This window comes from Emydura macquarii, unplaced genomic scaffold (genome assembly GCF_026122565.2).
Source record: "Emydura macquarii macquarii isolate MOO-44397 ecotype Brisbane River unplaced genomic scaffold, CSIRO-AGI_Emac_v2 contig_1551, whole genome shotgun sequence".
Taxonomy (NCBI): domain Eukaryota; kingdom Metazoa; phylum Chordata; order Testudines; family Chelidae; genus Emydura; species Emydura macquarii.
In genome coordinates, this window is record NW_027131688.1 from 13,167,144 (window position 1) to 13,188,551 (window position 21,408).

Consider the following 21,408-nt stretch of genomic DNA (forward strand, 5'->3'; position numbering starts at 1 on the left):
GGCCACAGAGCAATAGAAGGAATTTTGGCTAAGTTAGCCAAAATGCCTCCTGGGCAGTGCATTCTGGAGCAGCAGCTGTACCTCCTTCTGACTGGTGTATAGTGTGCCTTCCTCCACACCAGGACAACTCAGTTGAGCAGTGTGGTAGGAGTGTGGGGCTATGGCTCTGTCCTTACACACACCCTGTTGGGAAGATTGTACTTTTGTGGTCCTAGCTGAGAGCAGTGTTTCTGCTACCCAATGGGACTATGCTCAACCCTGGTGCAAAGGCACAAGATGTGGAGATTAGGCTTATCTGAGACAGAAAATTATCTAGCATTACATCTATTCAAAAAAGGACAGGATTGTATGCCACTCTGACAATGAGCATCATATTAAGGTACAATGCATTCATATTCACATTCGTTAACTTGCAACATCTAAAATGCCAGCAGGATCTGGGAGCAGTGTGGCTCATTTAGGAATGACACTGGCAGCCCTCTACAGATGGAAGGGAGGTCAACAGGACACAGTGCCTTGAGGGAAATAATGGTGTAAGCTGAGATCAATATAAGGCAATCCTCAAAAGTCCATAAATTCATGGAGTCACATTTCCCCCTTCCCTAAATACTGTAGAATACTTATAATGCAGCAGAAACAATACAGTAACTACTAATTCTGGAGTCATCCTGTGTGTCTGGTGCTAGGAAACACAATACATTTTTATCAATTTGGAAAGATACAGTGACATATTAGTGTATATCCATGCATAAAATATAATTGTATATAATTAAATATTATACAATGTTACCTGTTTGAAATAATTGATTTTCATTTCTACTTCATCAGCTTCCTTCTCTAGTTCAAAAGTGTTCTGGGTAAAAACTGCAGCATGTTTGAGGACTTCTTGAGTTTTTTTCCTCAGATAAGCACTTTTATGTTAAAGAATCAGTATAGCATGTATGATATACAGTCATGTCAAAGAATACAGACATTAAACTATTATATCTGCATGTATATTATACTGAAAAAGTTTCTATGTACACAATCTATGAAATTATACCTATATACCTATAAGGGGCAAAACTCCCATTGGGTCATATGCTGAAGTCCTTTACTCAGGACTGATTGTCCCCTGCGTTGTTGAAACCTGCTGAAGAGAGATTTGTGGGAGGAAATCTTAATGAGGATCTCTTTTGGGAGATTTTCCCACATTGTCTGTCAGGGGAGTGGAGCGTGACCCCTTACAGAAAAGGGTGAAAGGGCCACCTACAAGGCTGCAGAACCAAGGAGACCAGGGTCATCTACGTGCAGGTCATGTGACTCCACCTTAGTATTGAACTCACTGGAGCTGCACGAATAGGGACTCCCTGCTGGTCCCAGTAAGTGATTCTGCACTAGAAGTATCTAGGACTGTATTCCCTTTTCCGGATAAGGTCCATGGCGTTCCAGCCCACCCAATCACACCTTTATAACCTCAGTGCAGACAGTGGATATACAGAAAGAGTTCTGCCATGCCCAGGTGCTGGGGGGTGTTGAAGTGTTGGCTGAACTCCCAGAATGTGCAGAAATGGGGAGATTCATGCAAGGGCAACCCCTCTGAGTGTCGCTCAGGTAAGGATCTGGCCCAGCGTTTTTATTCACTCCTTAAGAAAACTCTCTTTAAAGCCAATGGGAGTTTTGTCTGAGCAAGTTCTGAGGGCCAGATGTTTCCTTAATTGGGTGCATGTAACTGACACTGTAATGAAAAGGGGGTGTGAACCTGTAAGAAATGGCAGCATTTAGCCAATAAGAAGTAGGAAGAAGGGTCCAGCCAACTACACAGCATTGTTTCCTACATGTGTGCACGCACACACTTATGTCTTGGAGCCCTGAAGGATTCCAGATCCATACTGGACAGACAGTGATGTTCCACGGAACCCTGGTGGGTTGGAGAAGAGCATTTCCTTCCCCAAGCAGCTGTGGAGGTTACCTTGTAAGTACAGCTCCAATGTAGTTATGCAGCTGGGAGGTGAAGTTGCTTCAGGGTGCCCTGGAGCCAGTGCAGAGGCACATGACATATGTGCAGACAGCCCCAGCAGACTCTTGAATCAAGGTTTGGTGACTAAACCTCCATATTCTTCCCTGATGTACCAAAGCCCCACCCTTCTCTAATGGAACATTTTGATAGAAACTTCAAGAAAGTAACCTCAATTTTCTTCCTCCAGGAGCCCCTCCCATGGGAAAATCCACTGGAGGGTATTATTTGGCCCTCAATTTTCCCTTGAGCAAAAACTCCTGCAGAAATAATGTCTAAGTGTAAAGCTGTAATTTAATGACAGTAATTTCTTGTGGCTATCGTCACATTCAAGGCTACAAAGATAATGAAAGAGCCAAATATAAACTTTCCTACCCACAAGCCAGTAAATATACAGAATATGTCATGGATACATCTGTAACGCCCAATCAGAAAGTGACCTAAAAGGAGCCGGCTCTGAAAAAATAAAGTTGCATTTTAGGTTGCTCATTCACTAATCTCATATTCTTTGCAAAGGCAACATATAATATTAATCGGCTGGTGAAGCACTTTGCTTTTGTACTAAAATGCTGTGCAGAAAAAGCAACATAATACAGACGTGTAGCATAACAACAATACTAGGAACAGAATAAAAATAAATGTTCGAAAATGTTTTAAAATAGTAAAAGAAGCCTCCAGTGCAAATGTCATGTAATACTCGAAGGACCTGTTATCACAAGCCATAGGACACACACTGGCAGTGTGGCCTGGAAGGATTTGCACTCAAAAGTCCTGTGCTCTAATCCAGGTTTTGCTACTGACGGTTCCCCTTTTTGTGTAATGGAGAAAATAATACTTACCTGTGAAGATTAATTAGTTAATGTTTGTACAATGCTTTGAATGTGCAATGCACTATAAATTATTATTAGGTAAATTGGGCCTTGCTGGTATTACTGTTGTAATATTGGTACCTAAAATATCCAGAAGGGTAGCTTCCTTCAATTTAAATTGTTCAGAATGTTTCAGAACTCTATCCCGAATTTCTTCAATATCTTTTTTTTTCATATAATACTCCTGTGCAAGCGCACTTTCTGAATATTTTGCTTGGTGTTGCTTCAAAGTCTCTTTAAACTGATTCATGTAATCCTGATACATTTTCCTGTTAAAACAACAAAGTGGAATAAGATTTTGATGCAGAATATTTCTTGCATCAGTGTACTGCAAGTCATTTAACTTTTCACATAAAGTTATCAATCCTTAAGAAAGAAGTTAATTACCGGTACATTAAAAATCAACTCAATTAGATCTGTTACTTTGTTGAAAAAGGGCAGGTTATGATTAGTATAACCTTATTTGGCTGTAATTATTCCCTTTCAATTATTTTTATGGAAGACTATACAGTAAAAAACAGAGTACACAGTTGTGAAATGAAAAGCAATTAGTTCTCATTGTTCTGAAAGTGATGCAGAATAAACCAAGTTCAAAAACAGTTTTGCAGCATTAAGATGGTTCCATTTTTTTATATGGATTAACATACAATACACAGCAGGCCGAATTCTCTGCTGGTATAAATTGGCACAGTTCTACTGATTTCAATGGAGCTGTTCTAATTTACACCAAAAGATAACTTGGCCCAGATTCCTTAAGTGCTTCTCAGCTTTCTATGTTAACAAACAGGGGCCTAATTCATTACTGGTTTAACAACTCTCTTGAGAGGTGCTGAGCTCTCTGGACCTGATCCACATAAGTCTGTAAGCACACATATTAGTCTCATTCAATAGGACTATTCACGTTGCTTAAACATTTCGCTGGATAAGGCCAGAACACTAACCACTTTGCAGAATTGACCCCTAAATCATTTCTATGCTGGCATAACTCCACTGAAATCATCTAAATACAAATCCCCAAAATTAAAAAAATATGTAGCATCAATAGAAGGCCACATTAAAAAACGATTACTTCATTTTCTAAATTTAAACCAACAATGTTTGGGAATGCTTCTGTAGACATTACTACAGAAGAAAATAAACACAATATGGAAAACATGTCATTGGAAGCAATTCAGCACAAAAAGCACTAAAGTGATCAATATCTTTGGAAAACACAGGAAAGAAAAGAAACATTGCATAGAAAGTTAATCATCCTGTGTTAGATCAATAAAAGTAAACCATGTTGCAAATGACTAACTTGGGTCTGTTTCCTCATCCATTCAAGTTATTTATAGGATAGAATGCTACTGACAGATCATATCTCCAAATGTTTCATTGGCATGAATCTTATGTTTGTCAATAATTTGGCTGAACATATCTAAAGCATTACAGACAATTTCCAAAAGTAATTTTTCATGCTAAGAACTACTTGTAGTTTCTTAATACCACACACAAATAATACAAGTAGTGGGCCTACAGTGGGAAGTTCCTATTGTTACAAAGATAAGATTTTAACTAGTAAGACCTTCAAAAATCTGTGTAGTAAAAAGCAGTATTAGATGCAGTGTTAACAATGCTTCCACATTTTTGCCTATATTTGAAAATTACGAAGAAGCAAAACAGCTACTCTGAATGCAAAGAAATGCATCTATTTTCAAATTGATATTCACTATCCCTCATCACTGAAAAGAAAGACATACAGCATATTTTCACACTTTCCATTGCTGAGGCATATAGTATTTGCCCAGAGTTTGTTAGTGACAATACACTGAGAGAGGATTATCACAGAATTGTTTGATATTAAAATACACTATTCTAAAATCAGAGATTTGAGTGAGAAGGTTTCTGAGAACAGGTAATTCTCTGAGGAAAGTTCTATCCAGTATATAAACCTGTGCAGCATTTATATAGAGGTGACTTCTGGCATATAAAATGATTAATACACATGTAAATTAACCATTAGTTATTTTATAAACCAAAGTTTTGTGCCACTATTAAATGAAACCAGACACCCACCTGTCCCCATGAACAAAACCACTATCAAGCCACACTTTGCATTGTGTAGAATATGCAGTAATATTTTTCATTTACAAGCACATTTCATCCCAAACTGATCTCTCTTGCAAACCACTTCTCTGATAAAGAGCACTATAGGATCTCTATAATTCAATGAGAAAAAGCAATACTTCAATTTTAAATTAAGGTCACATCTAAAAAATGCACACACATTAAACTGCCAGGAACACAATTTATTTGTTTGCTTAAAGCAGAAATCCTACAAGGAATGGAAGATGGGATGGATCAGCTAGGAAGGCTACCTCTTGGAGGTCAGAAACTGTAGAGATAAAGTGAGAACTGCCAAAAAGCCAAGCAGAGTTGGATCTTGCAAAGGGAATTAAAATCAATAGTAAAAGGTTCTGTAACCATACAAATAAAAAGAAAACAAGGAAAGAAGAAGTGGGGCTGCTAATCACTGAGGATGGGGTAGATTAAAGATAATCTAGGCATGGCCCAACATCTAAACAAATACTTTGCCTCAGTTTTTAATAAGGCTAATGAAGAGTTTAGAGGTATTGGCAGGATGGCTAATGGGAATGAGGATATGGAGATAGAAATGATCACATCTGAAGTGGAAGTCAAACTCAAACTTCTTAATGGGACTAAATCAGAGGGCCCAGATAATCTCCACCCAAGAATACTACAGGAACTGGCACATGAATTTGCAAACCCAATAGCAAGGACTTTAAATGAATCTGTAAACATACCCCATGACTGAAGAATTGCTAATACATTTCCTAATTTTAAGAAAGGGAAAAAAGTGATCCAGGAAATTACAGGTCTGATAGTTTGACCTCAACTGTATACAAGGTCTTCGAAAAAATTGTGAAAGGGAAAGTAGTTAAGGACATAGAGGTGAACAGTAATTGGGATAAAATACAAGATGGTTTTGCAAAGGTAAATCGTGCCATACCAATCTGATGTCCTTCTTTGAGAAGATTTTTAGACAAAGGAAATGAAATCCAGAAGGATTAGATCTACTTCATTAAGGCATTTGATACAGTTCCACAAGGGAAATTATTAGTTAAATTGGAGAAGATGGGGATTAATATGAGACTTGAAAGGTGGATAAGGAAATGGTTAAAGGGGAGACTACAATGAGTCATAATGAAAAGTGAACTATCAGGCTGGAGGGAGGTTATTAATGGAGTTCCTCAGGGATTAGTCATGGACCAATATTATTTAACATTTTTATTCTGACCTTGGCACAAAAAGTAGGGGGTTTGCTAATAAAAACTGCGGATGACAAAGTTGGGAGGTATTGCCAATACAGAGGAGGATCAGGATTTCATACAAGATGATCTGGACAACCTTGTAAACTAGAGCAATAGAAATAGGATGAAATTTAACAGTGAAAAGTGCAAGGTCATGCATTTAGAGACTAACAAGAATTTTTGTGATAAGCTGAATATGTATCAACTGGAAGAAACCGAAGAGTAGAAAGACCTGGGTGTATTGGTTGATCACAGGATGACTATGAGCCACCAATGTGATGCAGCTGTGAAAAAGGCTAATGTAATCCTAGGAAGCATCAGACAAGGTATTTCCAGTAAAGGCAGGGAAGTGTTAGTACCATTATACAAGGCACTGGTGAGACTGCATCTGGAATACTGTGTGCAATTCTGGTCTCCCATGTTTAAGAAAAATGAATTCACACTGGAACAGGTGCAGAGAAGGGCTACTAGGATGATCCATGGACTCAAAGAGCTTGGCTATTTTGCCTAGCCAAAAGAAGGCTAAGAGGAGATATGATTGCTTTATATAAATACATCAGAGAGGTAACCCAAGAACAAATGGATATAAACTGGCCATCAACAAGTTTAGGCTTGAAATTAGACATAGGTTTCTAACCATCAGAGGATTGAAGTTCTGGAACAGCCTTCCAAGGGGAGCAGTGGGGGCAAAAAACCTAACTGGCTTCAAGACTGAGCTTGATAAATTTATGGAGGGGATGGTTTGATGAGACAGCCTACAATAGCATATACCGATCTGCAACTGCTTGCAGCAAATATCTCCAATGGATGGTGATGGGGAGGGCTCTGAGTTACTTCAGAGAATTCTTTCCCAGGTGTCCGGCTGGTGGGTCTTGCCCACATGCTCAGGGTCAAACTGATTACCATATTTGGGGTTGAAAAGGAATTTTCTCCCGGGTCAGATTGGCAGAGACCCTGGGGATTTTTTGCCTTCCTCTGCAGCATGGGGTACACGTCACTTAAAGGTTTAAACTAGTGTAAAGGTGCAGGAGGTCAAACTAGATGATCATGATGTTCCCTTCTGATCTTAAAGTCTATGAGTCGAAGTCTAAAGCTATAAATCAATCCTCCCAGGATTCAATTTTGTGAATCTAGGGAGTCTAAGTATTCCAAATCTGATATATAGATCATTAAGTCCTCCCTTTTGTGCATGAATGGTTTTGAATCTGGGTTATAAACACATTTTCGATTCATTGAGTGTTTCTGGGCTCTGTCCCAGATTTGCTGCATGTGACAGTTAGAAAATGGATATTGGAAAACATACATCAATAATATTACAAATAATATTAAACACTATTTCTGTTTACTATAATAGATGCCAGTAAAAATAAAGATGACCGTAACAGAACAAAAGAAGTTGTTGACAAGCCAATTATTTATTCCCACAAATATTTTTCTAAATTACCAATAAAAATAAAAATAAAAAGATTTTGGATAACTCAGAATGCTGAATTGCAAGCTACTGAAAATAATGGCAGAATACTCAGCCATCCTCACAAAACCTTAGAAGACTACATTTCCCAGAATGCCACCAGTCAAACGAATATTTATGGAAGTATATCCCCAGTAACCTTGAGAAACTGACATAGTTTTTAATATTCCTTATGAAATAATCCAAATTCTCAGGCTCAGTTATTTAAAGGCTGCCATTTAGTGCATGATACTGCTCCCACTGAAGTCAGTGAAAAACACCCATTTAACTTCAATGGGAACAGACTGGATCCATAGAAAACCTTAAAGTTATATGTATGACAGTCTTCAAAATACGTTACGGCTTGTTATAAAGAGAACAGGGATCAATTGTTTTCTGTGTCCACTATAGGCAGAACAAGAAACAATGGGCTTAATTTGCAGCAAGGGAGATTTAGTTTAGATAGCAGGAAAAACTTTTTAACTATCAGGACAGTTAAGCTCTGGAATAAGCTTCCAACAGAGCTTGTGGAATCCCCACCACTGAAGGTTTTTAAAAACAAGTTTAGACAGACATGGTCCTGCCTCAGCACAAGGGGCTGGACTTGATGACCCTTCAAAGTTCCTTTTTGCCCCTACATTTCTATAATTGTTCTTTCTTTCCTGCTTTTATCACTAATTTTCAGACTATTTTTTCAGTTCCAAAATTACTTATACAGACAACAACACTATTAGAGACACTGTCTTAAAATGCAACATTTTTTAGAACGGACAGCCTTCACGTTATGAGCCCAATTAAATGTTTGCTTTCTAATAACTGAAAATGCAAACTGATCTAGCTGTCTTTTTTTTTAATTTCCTCCAATTCTACCAATATGTATCCAGTTTTGGGCCCCCCACTACAAAAAGGATGTAGACAAGTTGGAGAGAGTCCAGTGGAGGGCAACAAAAATGATTAGGGGGCTGGAGGACTTATAAGGAGAGGCTAAGGAAACTGGGATTGTTTAGTCTGCAAAAGAGAAGAATGAGGGGGATTTGATAGCAGCCTTTAACTACCTGAAAGGGGGTTCCAGGGAGGATGGGGCTAGGCTGTTCTCGGTGGTGGCAGATGACAGAACAAGGAGCAATGGTCTCAAGTTGCAGTTGGGGAGGTCTAGGTTAGACATTAGGAAAAAGTTTTTCACTAGCAGGGTGCTGAAGCACTGGGATGGGTTACCTAGGGAGGTGGTGGAATCTCCTTCTTTAGAGGTTTTTAAGCTGAGGCTTGACAAAGCCCTGGCTGGGATGATATAGCTGAGGTTAGTCCTGCTTTGAGCAGGGGGTTGGACTAGATGACCTCCTGAGGTCCCTTCCAACTCTAATATTCTATGATTCTATGAATGCCCCCAACAGCCAGGCTAAGTGGGGCATTCAACCCTAAGTTTTAAATGTGCTTATTTTTCTTTACAAGTTTTTTCTTTGAATTTGAATGCCCATCTTGCTGCTCTGAAACATTCATCTCATATAGCTATAAATGGAACATTTTTTTAAATTGCTGACCACTTTTAAAGAATACTTATTGAATCTATTACATTTATTTTATAATTTACAAATAGTCACAGACCTTATAATTTGACTCAGAAAAATAAATTAAATCCACCACTTTTATATTAGAATTGAAACTAATCAACTAAAGAAGCAATTTAAAAGTAATGCTTCTCTGCCTTGTCATTTTAAATTAGTGAAAGCTAAATCGGCTTAATCAAAAACTCACAGAAAGCCAATTTGGACTTATTTTTCACCAAATACACAGTTGTGAATAGTAACAAGACAGATAAGCTGCTAGCTGAGTTAATTAAAGGCTATCAGGCACATCATGTTATTTCTGCAATCATAGACTCTAAAAGCATACTTACAACAACATATGAACTGAGGCCAAAATTTTCAAACTTGAGTACCTAAACTTAGGCTCCTAAATCTGTAGTTAGGCAGTAAATAGATTTGACCTGATTTTCTGGGTTGCTAAGCAACCTCAGCTCCTACTGATACTCAAGGGTAACTGAAAGCGATAAGCACCTTGAAAAAGAAGTCCAGTTCTATTTAAGTGCCCAAATATAGATTCAGGAGTTTGACTTTAGGGCACCCAGGTTTGTAAAATTTTGACCAGAATCTTCAAAGACTTCTTTAAGTGGTGTTCATCACATAGAAATTGTTTTATGCAGCTACATAATGTTTTGCTTCAGAAGGTTAACCCTGCTCTATTAACAGAAGGTGACATCTATGTGGAACACTACTCATTTAACAGTATGCATAGTTACGAATGACCAGGATGTCATACCCAACAAACTTTAAGGCGGCATCAGAAATGGCCTTCCTGACCTACATCTCCTGATCTTCAGGACAATTTTCAATTTGGCATGCTCTTTGGGTACTCTGAAGAATATAGTGCCGAAGTGCACAAAATTTGATTTGACTACCCAATAGATAATGAAATGAAGCAGAAAAGTGAAGCAGAAAATTATTTTAGTACCTGTATTTATCATTGTCTTCATGTAAAGCTCCAGTTCACTGGTTTCAATCACAAGATGCATCTCATTAACAATATGAAAACTGAATGTTTTTCAAAAAGACTTCTTGAACTACTTCATTATTATCCTAAAAATACTGACACTGCAGTGTACTTAGAAATACATCATAGTGGTGACAGATAAGTCATGGAAGGCATCAGACTAACATTATTTACATTGTTTCTCGTTAGTACTCGCTGGTTTTTACCACATATTCCTGCCAAACCTGAAATGTTATTGGTCTCTATTTCAAAGAGGATTTTTTCCCTACATTGTATACATTTCAAGGGTCTGAAAAATTCCAGCAGTGGGGATTTGGAGTCATTTCTAATGAAGAGCCATATTTGGCCCTTATTTTTTGTGTATTCACATCAACTGGAGTGCTGCACAAACATAAGGATAAAATACATCCCAAAATTAGAAGAAGCCTGAACGTTCTGAATATGCGTGAATTCATATATCTCTAATGAATACTCTTTCAATTATTAAGACATTTGTTATTGTCCTGAAAATTAAGTGTCAATTAAAAAATGATAGCTCCCTTCCAATGCTGTTTGCAGACTTCTATTCTTAACCGCTAGAGTACTTCTTAAATATTGTTGCTTGAAATTGTTCTTAACATAAAACAATCTCAAACTCTCATACATACTTGTCACTTTCTGTAGTTTCTTGGCAGTTTTTGAGTTGGTTATTCAAATATTCTTCATGCTTGCTAAGAACGACATACGTTGGTTTCCAGCTATGGCACAAGTTTAAAAGTATATTAATGATTTTTTTAATTAATTAAAAGGCATTTCAGAATTAAATACATCAACAAGATTAATAAAATCAATCCATTTAACAGAGGCTAATTCATATGGATTATTCATCTAATTTTTTGAAAATCAAGCCTAGATGTTTTCTGTAGAGAAAAGGTTTTCATATACAGAAAAGTGTTTTTGCTAAGCTTTTACAGCTGTGAGTCCAAAAGCATATATATGGTTTAGAAGACCAGCCAATGATTGCTGTTTGATGAGTTTCACTTTTTAAAGAAAACATAGGGCTACATTAACAAAGGGGACTTAGGCATCACAACACTAACTCCTAGAAGCCTGCTAACCAGTGGAATTCACAGCTCTGAGTTAGGCATCCAGGCTTCCCATACAATACATGGGGATCCCTAAGAAAGGGATTCATAGAAACTACCAAGCTGAGCACAGAATCACTTAAGTTAGCCAGGAGCAAAATGCAGAGGAAAAAGCCAGGATTTAGGGCCCAGATCTGCAAAGAGCCTTAGGTGCCTAACTCCCATTGATCTAGGCCTTAGATGCCTGACTGACAGGCCAGAGGGAGGCACCTATCTCTGCTCAGGATTTTCAGCCATGAACCCTCTCCTGGAGTTATGGCTGACCTGTCTTAGATGGAGAGGGGGAGGAGGAGGAGGAAGAGATAGACCACCCTCATTATAGCCAATAGCCCAGGGGTTAGGGCACTCCCCTGTAAGGGGATGTCAGGTTCAAGTCTCTGCTCCAATGTACACAAGGTAGAACAGCTTCAACAGAAAAGATTGAGGGATCTCCACCCAAGAATAGCCAATAGCCTGTGGTTAGAGCAAGCATATAAGAGGTAGATGACCTGGGTTCAAGCCCCTAAACTAAATCAAGCAGAGTGCGGATTCAAACCTTGTCTCCCACATTCTAGGTGAGTGCTCTAGCTGTTGGGTATTCTGATGTGGACACACACACCACCTGCCCCCCAAATTCCCAGCTGTCTTTTGTGCAGGTTAGGCTTGCTCAGAGCACACTTACTGGGTCGGGTGACATAGGATAGAGAACGCCTATTCTGAGAATCCTGCCAGAACTCAAGCATGAGGTAAGTCACCCACCCACTCAGCAATGTCAGGACTTAGGTGGCATTGTGCATTTCCAGAAGCAGAATCTTAGGCACTTATGGGGATTTAAGTGCCTACAGGAGTAGGTGGCAACTGAACAGTGATTTTGTGAACGTGAGTGGTGCCTAAATGTTGGACACTGTTGCCTTTGTGAATCTAGCTCCTAGTTACTTTTTCCAAAGAAATATTAAAACAGACTACTTGTCTGTACCATCTAAAATAATTCACTGATCTCCACTACCTTTATCAAAGAATTAAGACAATCAAGACAATTAAGTTCTCAAGAGCATGGGTTAGATGCATCTTCATAAACCTGCATAAATAAAATCTACCCATAGAAAGGTACAACATGGATGATGGCAAGGAAACCTCGGGTCTCAAACCTTGCTAAGCCTCAAACATGACCTGAAAAAACCACCTGTAGGAGTAAGCAGAGAGTTCAATCCATATGCCCATTGAACCTCTGGCTTCTCTTAAGGCTACAAACAATGGCACCAACTGTAACTCTGATTTTTGAGATGTGAGCACTCTCATTGGTTAATGGGACTGAGACCATCAAATTAACAGATGGGCACCTTTGGTTAGGATATTTGCATACTTTATTATTCATATTTTTACATTGCCCCTACATCTTCAGTTTTAAACATGATGCAGAATTTTGACTTGAAAATGCACAACTGCATTGTGAAAGTTCTCAGGGATGAATCTGGATGTTTTGGAAATCTTGTAGGAAGTTTTTGTGGCATTTGGCGCTTTAGAAAGTCATAGGGATTGGTCTGAAATTCTGAGATCAGAATATCAGTTTGATGTTGCAACTGAAACATTCATTATGCAGTAGTTAACACTGAGCAATGATGTCATTGTAATTAGATTTCCGATATAACACCCTACTAACATAAATGGGGCAGTTCACATCACAAATAGGTATTGATTCATGCTCTGCTTGCAGACAAAGAAAAACAGCAATGCATCAGTTTACATTCTCATAATAAAAATTTTCTTCACAAACAGAAAGTTTTAGAAACTTATTTTCTGAAATAAAAGCTGATACTCTGCTACACAATTCTGCAGCAGGAGTAGATTCTGCAGCAAGCTCTGTGGCTCCAGAACAGCAGAGTAAACTTGTCCCTGTTGATAGTCTGTAAAAATCACAAATTAATTATTTTAAAATATTTTTGACATCTTCATTTTTTTCTGTGCTAATCATTCACTAATTGTAAAAATATTAGATCAAGGAATATAATCAGTAAATTAGATTATTTTATTCTGACCACCACCCATATATCAAGATCCCTGCCTCTTCCAAAAAAACCCAGTAATATCCATCTATTCCATGAATTTGTATTGTACTGTATTGTTCCTGCTTCTGCTGTAAGATCTTTGGATCAAGGTCCTGTTACTTGGCAGAAACTCCTGTACTGTGCTTTGGATCAAGGTCCTGTTACCTGGCAGAAACTCATGTACTGTGTACATAGTCATATACAAATATGTCACTATATAAATAACATTAAAAATGGAGGATATAACCAAAACCTGAAAAATAGTTAGTTGTATGACTGTTACCAAAATAGTGACTTCAATAATGGTTGATTTCGTGTAATTGCTAGCAAGGAGACAAATATTTAAAGAACAAAGACCTGACATTTAATTTGCTGGACAAGAGTGCAAAAACCTTGAATAAGAAATAATATATTCCAGGTGCTGAGAAGACACAAGATATAAATAACATTTACCACAGCATTAAAATTGCAAACAAAAAGTGAATGAAAAATGCAATAGCTATTCAGACAATTTAGTATTAATGGCATACATGTTTGATACTATTTATGACTAAAAATGTAATTACAAAATTGTAATTCACTGCATGTATTGCAAATTGGGCAAAAAGCCACATTAAAAAAGGGCCAAGTTTTTAAAAAGCCGAGACTGATGGTACACCAAAAAAAATCCACTTGAACACAGACATTGCTGTCACTTTCCTCCATTAAAAAACAAAACAAAACCAAAATACCCTGCTTTTCTTCTGGAGAAAAACAAACATTAAAAAAATTAAGAAGCTTTTATTAAAGAAACACAAAATTATGGGATTCATTGTGCAAGCATATTTATTCCTCAGATATTAAAAAAAAGACACCTTGTTCAAAGTGAAGAGTTTGCAATTCTGTACGTAAAACACAGGTACACAATATTCAAGTCACCAATATAACAAGCCAGGCCTATCATTTTCATATCTGCCCTTAAATACTACTATCCTGTTACCATATTTATTTGCTTTTTCATCATTTAGCCTATTATGAAGTTTCAACCAAACCAATCCAAATGTGCTAAAAACACATTTGATTGTCAGTTAACCAAAAGGATGAGAGTAGAGATTTTTAAAAACTGGTGAAATTCTGAATTAATCTGTCTTGTCTTCTATGTTTTTATTTCCACCAATTTCCACCATACTGATGCAACACACCATGACCCACACTCTTCTTCTTAAACAAAAATTTGAGATAGATATCTGGATTTTCAAATTTAAATGCTAGAAGAGAAGGAGGAAGATCAGGATTAGCTTCCAGCAGCCATGTTTCATTGTCTTCTTCTGGTTCAAGGCTCACTATGACTGTGATCAGTCATAGTGGCTAGGTAATGGAAAAGTTCCCTAGTTTTTCTAATTTTTCTCCTTGTATGGTTCCAGTTCTTTGCTATTAATTAGACCAAGATAGCTATCCACAGAAATTGTGGCAGTAATGGCATTGCACCCACCTCTTGCAAGTACCCCTTCTGGTCAGAACATGTATCAGCAGTCTTTAACCAGTCCCGCCAATGGTAACCAGGGCTTTCTCCCTGGAGGCAATGGTTTCATCCTATGGTTTCTGTCAATTGTAGGCCACTTCCTTAATGGCCTATGGGGAGAACCCAGGCCCACCCACTACTCTGGGTCCCAATCAAGGACCCTAAGAACAGCAGCCACACACCACCATGTCCTTTTAACAAAATTGCTTTCAGTTCCCTGGGCCACTTCGTCACAGCCCCAGTCTTCATCAATGTTTCACCCTTAGCTCAGGGCTCTTCTGTGTTCAGGCCCAGCAGCCAGCCAGGAGCTTTCTCACTCCCCCAGCCCCTGCCAGCACTAAGCTCTCCATGGTGCTGTAGTTCCCTTTGACCAGCCAGGAGCACCATCTGCACTTCTCTGGCTCCAGCAAGGAACTAACTCTGGTTTGCACTGCAGCTTCTTTTTATATGGCCCTCCTAGGCCCTGATTGGCTGATCACTGCAGCCTGTGTGATTGGCTGATTCCCCTGCAGCTACTCAGCTGCTTGGAGAACTCCTCTACTGCTCCTTTCCTGGGACAGGTGTGGCAAGATCCTAAGGCCTCCAGCAGGGGCCTCTCGACCTAAACCACCTTGTCACAGTGACAATAGGTGTCATCAGCCTGTAATCTGTCAAAGACCTCAGAAGCCTTTTCTCTAGTCTCCCTTGTGTAAAAGGAATCCAGTGTTGGGTTCAAAGTCTTCTCATACTCAATGCAAATTTCAATATGCTTATGGTATTTGGATGCAAATGTAGAGACTATCTTCTTGAAAAATCTAGCAAGTAGCCACTTCCCTTTCTCCAGTCACCAATGACGCCACTCTTTCCCTTTCCTCTCTAGGCTTTTAAATAGTTCTAGTGCTAACTTATTCTTTCCTAATAGACATAACAAGAACTATCACTTCTCTTTTTACTTACACTTTTCATTCACAGGCTGAAATTAAAGTCTAAGTTTTCTACTATCAAAAGTCTTTCAAATATATGTTATATATTTTTTTATTCAAACATTTTATTTAATTATAAAATATTAATGAAAAAACAAGATGTTTTTCATAAAACATTAATTGGGTTACATAGGAGCTAAACCAGGACATTGTAACTGGGAAAAGAAGCACTAGGGGTATGTCTACACTGAGGAGTGAAGTCGATTTAATTTAAATCGACCTTCACCCACCAAGCTGCAGAAATCAGAGGAATGTGATCACACCACGTGCATTGAGTCAGTGGTTTGCATCCCCCCCTGCTGCGCTTGCATCGATAATCCTCCCCTTCTTGTCCAGAACAAACAGATGAATGTTTTTTCACGCCATTTTTCCAAATCCGTCTCTGCCACGCGCACGCCATAGCCGGAGAGGCATGGAGCCCATTCAGCTGTGCACTATAATTGTGAGCATCACAAGTAGCTCACAATTTATCCTGCAGTATTTTCAAGGCTGCAAGATGTCACGCAACATCTTCAGTCAGTGGAGTGCCAGTGCTGGCCCCGGGAAACAAGCACAGACTGGTGGGATCGCATCGTTATGAAGGTGTGGGATGATGATCTGTGGCTGCAGAACTTTCATATGGGAAAGGCCACTTTCACTGAACTTTGCGCAGAGCTGTCTCCAGCCCTGAATACTCGCTTGAGACCTGCTCTGACAGTGGAGAAGCAAGTGGCCATCACTTTGTGAAAGCTAGCAACCCCAGACTGCTACCAGTCAGTTGGGAATCAATTCAGAATCAGTAAATCCACCATGGGAGCTGCTGTGATGCAAGTAATAGACTTCTGCTAAGAAGGGCAGTGACTTTGGGAAACGTGCAGGACATAGTGGATGGGTTTGCCGCAATGAGGTTCCCAAACTGTGGCAGGACCACCTTGCCACAGAGTACATAAACCAAAAGGGATACTTCTCAGTGGTGTTGCAGGCCGTTGTGGATCCCAGGGGACGTTTCACTGACATCAGTGTGGGGTGGTCTGGAAAGGTGCATGACACACGCATCTTTAGGAACTCAGGTCTGTTAAAAAAGATGCAGGTGGGCACTTTCTTCCCTGACCAAAAAATAAATATTGCCAATATTGATCCTGGGGGATCCTGCCTCCATCTTGCTCTCCTAACTAATGAAGCCCTACACTGGGCACCTGGACAGCAAGAAGGAGCGTTTCAATAATAGGCTCAGCAAGCGCAGAATGGTGGTGGAATGTGCATTTGGCCGCTTAAAGGCAAGATGGCGCAGTTTGCTCACTAGGTTAGACCTCAGTGAAAGCAACATTCCAACAGTTATCTCTGCCTGCTGTGTGCTCCATAATGTGTGGGAAACAGAGGGGGGAAAGTTCCCACAGTGTTGGGTAATGGAGGCTGATAGGCTGGCCACAAATTTTGAGCAGCCAGATTCCAGTGCTACGCTAAGCCATCTGCAGAGTGCTGCACTTCAGGGAAGCATTGGAAAACCATTTTTGCAATGAACCGCAGTAATGTACATCTCTGTCAGTGCTGTGCCTTTCCTTCCCATCCCCCACCTTCGCACCATCAGTTCCTTCCCATTCTTTCCCCATCGACAATCCTCAAGCTCTCAATGAATAAGGAGTTATTTTTTTAAAGCAATACAGTTTTATTGGTGACCCGTTACAGTGGAGGGAAAGGAAAATAATTTAACATTCTCATAAGGCTGTTAGGGGATCCAGAGCAAAGTGTGACTGTTAAAACTGCAAAGCACGCACATTCCCAGTTCTTAAAGGAGCTGTCGCCTCTTTCTGCTCCCCTCCACCAGCATGGAGAGAAGCACATATTGCACCCTGCTCAACCTCTTCCTAGAGCACTTGGGAGTGGGAGCTGGTAAGAAACAGCTTGTTGGTTGAGTGTTTTGGAGGGCCTGCAGAGGGAGTCTGTCCTGCCACTGCTCTTCCTGGAGCTCTACCAGACGCCTCAGTATGTCAGACTGATCCCTCATAATACGCAACATCTCCTGTTGTGTTGCACACTCCTGTTCCTGTGCTGATTTTCTGTTTTCCATATCCATGTTTAGTTTTTCTGACAATGACATCCTCCAAGCTCTGAGCTCTGTGTCAGCAGCCACGGAAGGGTTCATTAGTTCATTGAACATGTCATCCCAACTTGTTGGTTTTTTTGCTTTCTAATCTGGGAAATGCGTGCTGCAGGAGTAGAAGCTGGGGGTGAAGGCTGAGCTGTCCACTGTAAAGCAAGCAAAGCACGAAGTTGCCATTGTTAGCTGGCCCCATGGACGAAAATACGTTACAATGTAAAAAGAACTTCCTTGCATATTCACAAGGCAAAGCCAGACCCACATACTAATCAGTACCCATTGCACGGGTCGGAGTAGCGTTCCAGCCATGGCAAGTCAGAGGTGCTTGCATCCATTATAGGGAAGTCTTCTAAGCACTAAATTCCCCAATCCACACTTAACCAAGGAGAAGGATCATTGGGCTCCCCTTTACCATTCCAAAGACCAGTTTGGGAGGAGGTGGTCAAAGGATTGGAGGAGGATATGGGTGAAGTGCCACTGGAGAAAACATGGGTAACCGTTCCTGGACCCCTAACATCCATGCCAACAATATCATGGCTAGGAATTGTCTGTGTTGGGGCCCAGGACACCATCCACAGCAGGGAAATAACACGCAATGACTATATTGGTGGGTTACTGTAAACTTGGGCCATCTTCCCTAGGAGACCATGTCTGATATCAGTCTCCTGAGGGTAACGCAGGCAGAAAGAGAAGATTTGCTGCAAGCATCAGGGTACAGGCCTGGCCCTTATGCTGCTATGCTGTGTTCCACAATGATGCCTGCTCATTTAATAGCAGACTGGTGGGGAAAAGTGTCCTACCGGGGCAGAAGAAATAAAGCTGCCCTCCCCAGAAACTTTCTGCAAAGGATTGCAGAGTACCTACATGAAAGATTCCTGGAGATATCCATAGAGGATTCTCGGAGCATCCCTGTGCACATAAATAGTCTGTTCCAGGGGTAACCCTCTGCTGAAGTGTACCAACACCAAGGAAGCCCATCCCCACAAAAACACAAACTCCTTTTTTCCCACAAATAAGAAGCTGGACTGGGGACATAACCACAGAAATGCGATTTGCTATACACACTTGCCAGATGTGCCATCCCTGGCATCTCAGTCAGTAACGCTGTCCTGTGTCCGGTTGGGGTGCTCGGGGGTAACAAACAGGTCCTGGCTCTCAGGCAGAATGCATACCCGCTCTCCTGCCCCCTATTCTCCTCCTCCTCCTCATCCAAAGAATCCTCCTCATTCACCCTGGACTGGGATTCTTCAGCGCTACCAATGCTGCGTGGTGGCATAGTGGTGGGGTCACCGCCGAGAATCACGTGCAGCTCCTCGTAAAAGCGGCATGTCTTCGGTGATGAGCCAGAATGACTGTTCGCCTCCCTAGTTTTCTGATATGCCTGCCTAAGCTCTTTGATTTTAACGTGGCACTGCTGCACATCCCTGTTGTGGCCCTTCTCCACCATATCATGCTATATCTTCTCGTAGATATCTAAATTTCTTTTGCTGGCTCCCAGCTGAGCCAGAACAGACTCTTCGCCCCACCGGCTGATGAGATCCAAGACCTCAGTTCGACTCCATGATGAAGCGCATTTGGGGTGTGCAGTTGCCATGAGCAGTTCAGCTACAAAGCTCTCCACGCTGACCAAACAGGAAATGGGAATTCAAAATTTCCTGGGGCTTCAGAGGAGGGGCTGTTTCCTGTGCACATGGCCGTGGTGCAGCAGAGTGAGAATGTCCAGAGCGGTCACAACAGAACATTATGGGATACCTCCCAGAAGCCAATGACGTCAATTTACATTGCGCTCTGCCTACACTGACGCTCATTCGACCCATAGAATTCGACTTCAGCACTACACCACTTGTGGAGGTGATTTTAGTAAGTCAAATTTGACCATGATTTAGGTCGGTGGAACTGACATGCCAGTGGAGATGCAAACTTTATGTGGTCGACGTAAGCCACATTACGTCGATCTACATTTTCAGTGTAGACAAGGCCTAGGATGTAAAGGGATAGGATTACACTTTATATATGTCAACCACAAATCTTTCTTATTAAATATCCTTATAAAGGATACCTATACTTTTCATTCAGCAAAATTAAGACATCCTAACCAAGTAGGGAGAAAACTTGGCAATTAGATATTTGCTTTCTCACCAATTTCTAGATACTCAAACCTGACACTGATCTACACTCAAAATTCCCACTAATTTAACAGGAAATTCTGTGTGAAGACATCTATGGTATCCAGTCCAATGGGTCCATCAAATTTTATCAAATATTTAGCCTGCGGAGTTTTGGAAACTTTCAACCTGAGAGCAATTGAAGCTTGTTTCAGTGGCCATAAGGAGAAACTGTTGGCAACCATGATCACAGATGCCATCTTTGCAGCATACCAATTTATTCAGTCGATCAGATAACCTGTGAACATAATTTTCTTTATTTTACATGTGTCTGAGCCATTGATAGTTTACTAGGAAAAGAGAGTTCAGGGATACTTTTTTTTGGATCTTTATGCCTGTTTCCTTAGTTAATTTAAATAGTCTCTTTCCATGGAAGACATTTTTATATGGGAAGGAAAGTTATTCTAGCCTAGGACTTAATTAACTCCCTTCCATAGCCATCAAATCTTTACAGAGCTTGATGACTTAGTTTCCCAAGTAGTCTTTTAAATTGCAAACTTGGTTTATATAGCGCTAAGAACATTGTCTGTGTTTAATAAATTAGACAGATAGATAGATAGATAACAATAAGTCTGTAATATATATTTGGTTTTTTAAAATACTGAATTTAGTTTCTTGCAGTTGGAAAATCTTTCTCTTTCTGGGTAAGGGTCTTTTGCTCGCCATTCCTTTTCATTTTACTATTTGTTCTCATATTTATTGTCTTTTAATCTGTCACATAGCTGACTACAAACTTAGACACACACACATATATACAACCAGATTCTGGTGTCATTTATTCCACTGACTTTAAAGTTGTTATTCTGAATTTAAACTGGTTTAATTGTAATCAGAATTTTTTCTTAGGGAACAGATTCTGCTTAGAGACTTGAGAGGGATCTCAGTGAGTAAACTCATTGGAGTCCTCCAAAATATTTCGTATTGGATCAATTAACCAACATGGTAGGAGGGCAAGACAGAATTTAAAAATCCTCATTACTGGATAAAGTGCAAGTAGGAAGGTCAAAGTCAGTACTCTGCAGATGATTACTGATTCCAATAAAGCCCTATTGTAAGGTCTGAGGCCTTGTTTTTTGGCTAAGCTTAAGCCTTGTTCTTGGGCTAAGCAGTAGCAGCCATATTAGGAGTGACAGCAGACATAAGCTAAGTAGCATGTAGTCACATCTTCACATTCCTGAAATTACATCAAGACAATGTAATATCGGGCTGTTAAGAAGGCGTTACTATCATAATAGTACCTACCACCACCAGATAAAGAAACGTATCTTAAAAAGTGTAAAGAAAACCTTGTTTAATAGCATTCTGTCTAGCAAGGAATCACTTTTCAATAGTTTGTGGTTGTAAAATCTACACTTCTTATTGTTTTGTCTTTATGGTATCCA

At 39.9% G+C, this 21,408-nt stretch overlaps 1 protein-coding gene across 1 annotated transcript in view; it reads right to left on the bottom strand.

The window, feature by feature from the left end:
* The window catches only part of CUNH14orf39 (chromosome unknown C14orf39 homolog), a 46,516-nt gene extending 27,379 nt beyond the window's left edge, over positions 1 to 19,137 (bottom strand). The window contains exons 1-4 of the mRNA XM_067555183.1: positions 19,034 to 19,137; positions 10,821 to 10,910; positions 2,916 to 3,134; positions 791 to 911 (exon numbers count right to left, since the gene is read on the bottom strand). Coding sequence (XP_067411284.1) covers positions 791 to 911; positions 2,916 to 3,134; positions 10,821 to 10,910; positions 19,034 to 19,137 — 534 coding nt within the window. The remainder of the gene's footprint in view (positions 1 to 790; positions 912 to 2,915; positions 3,135 to 10,820; positions 10,911 to 19,033) is intronic.
* Between the last annotated feature and the right edge of the window lie 2,271 nt (positions 19,138 to 21,408).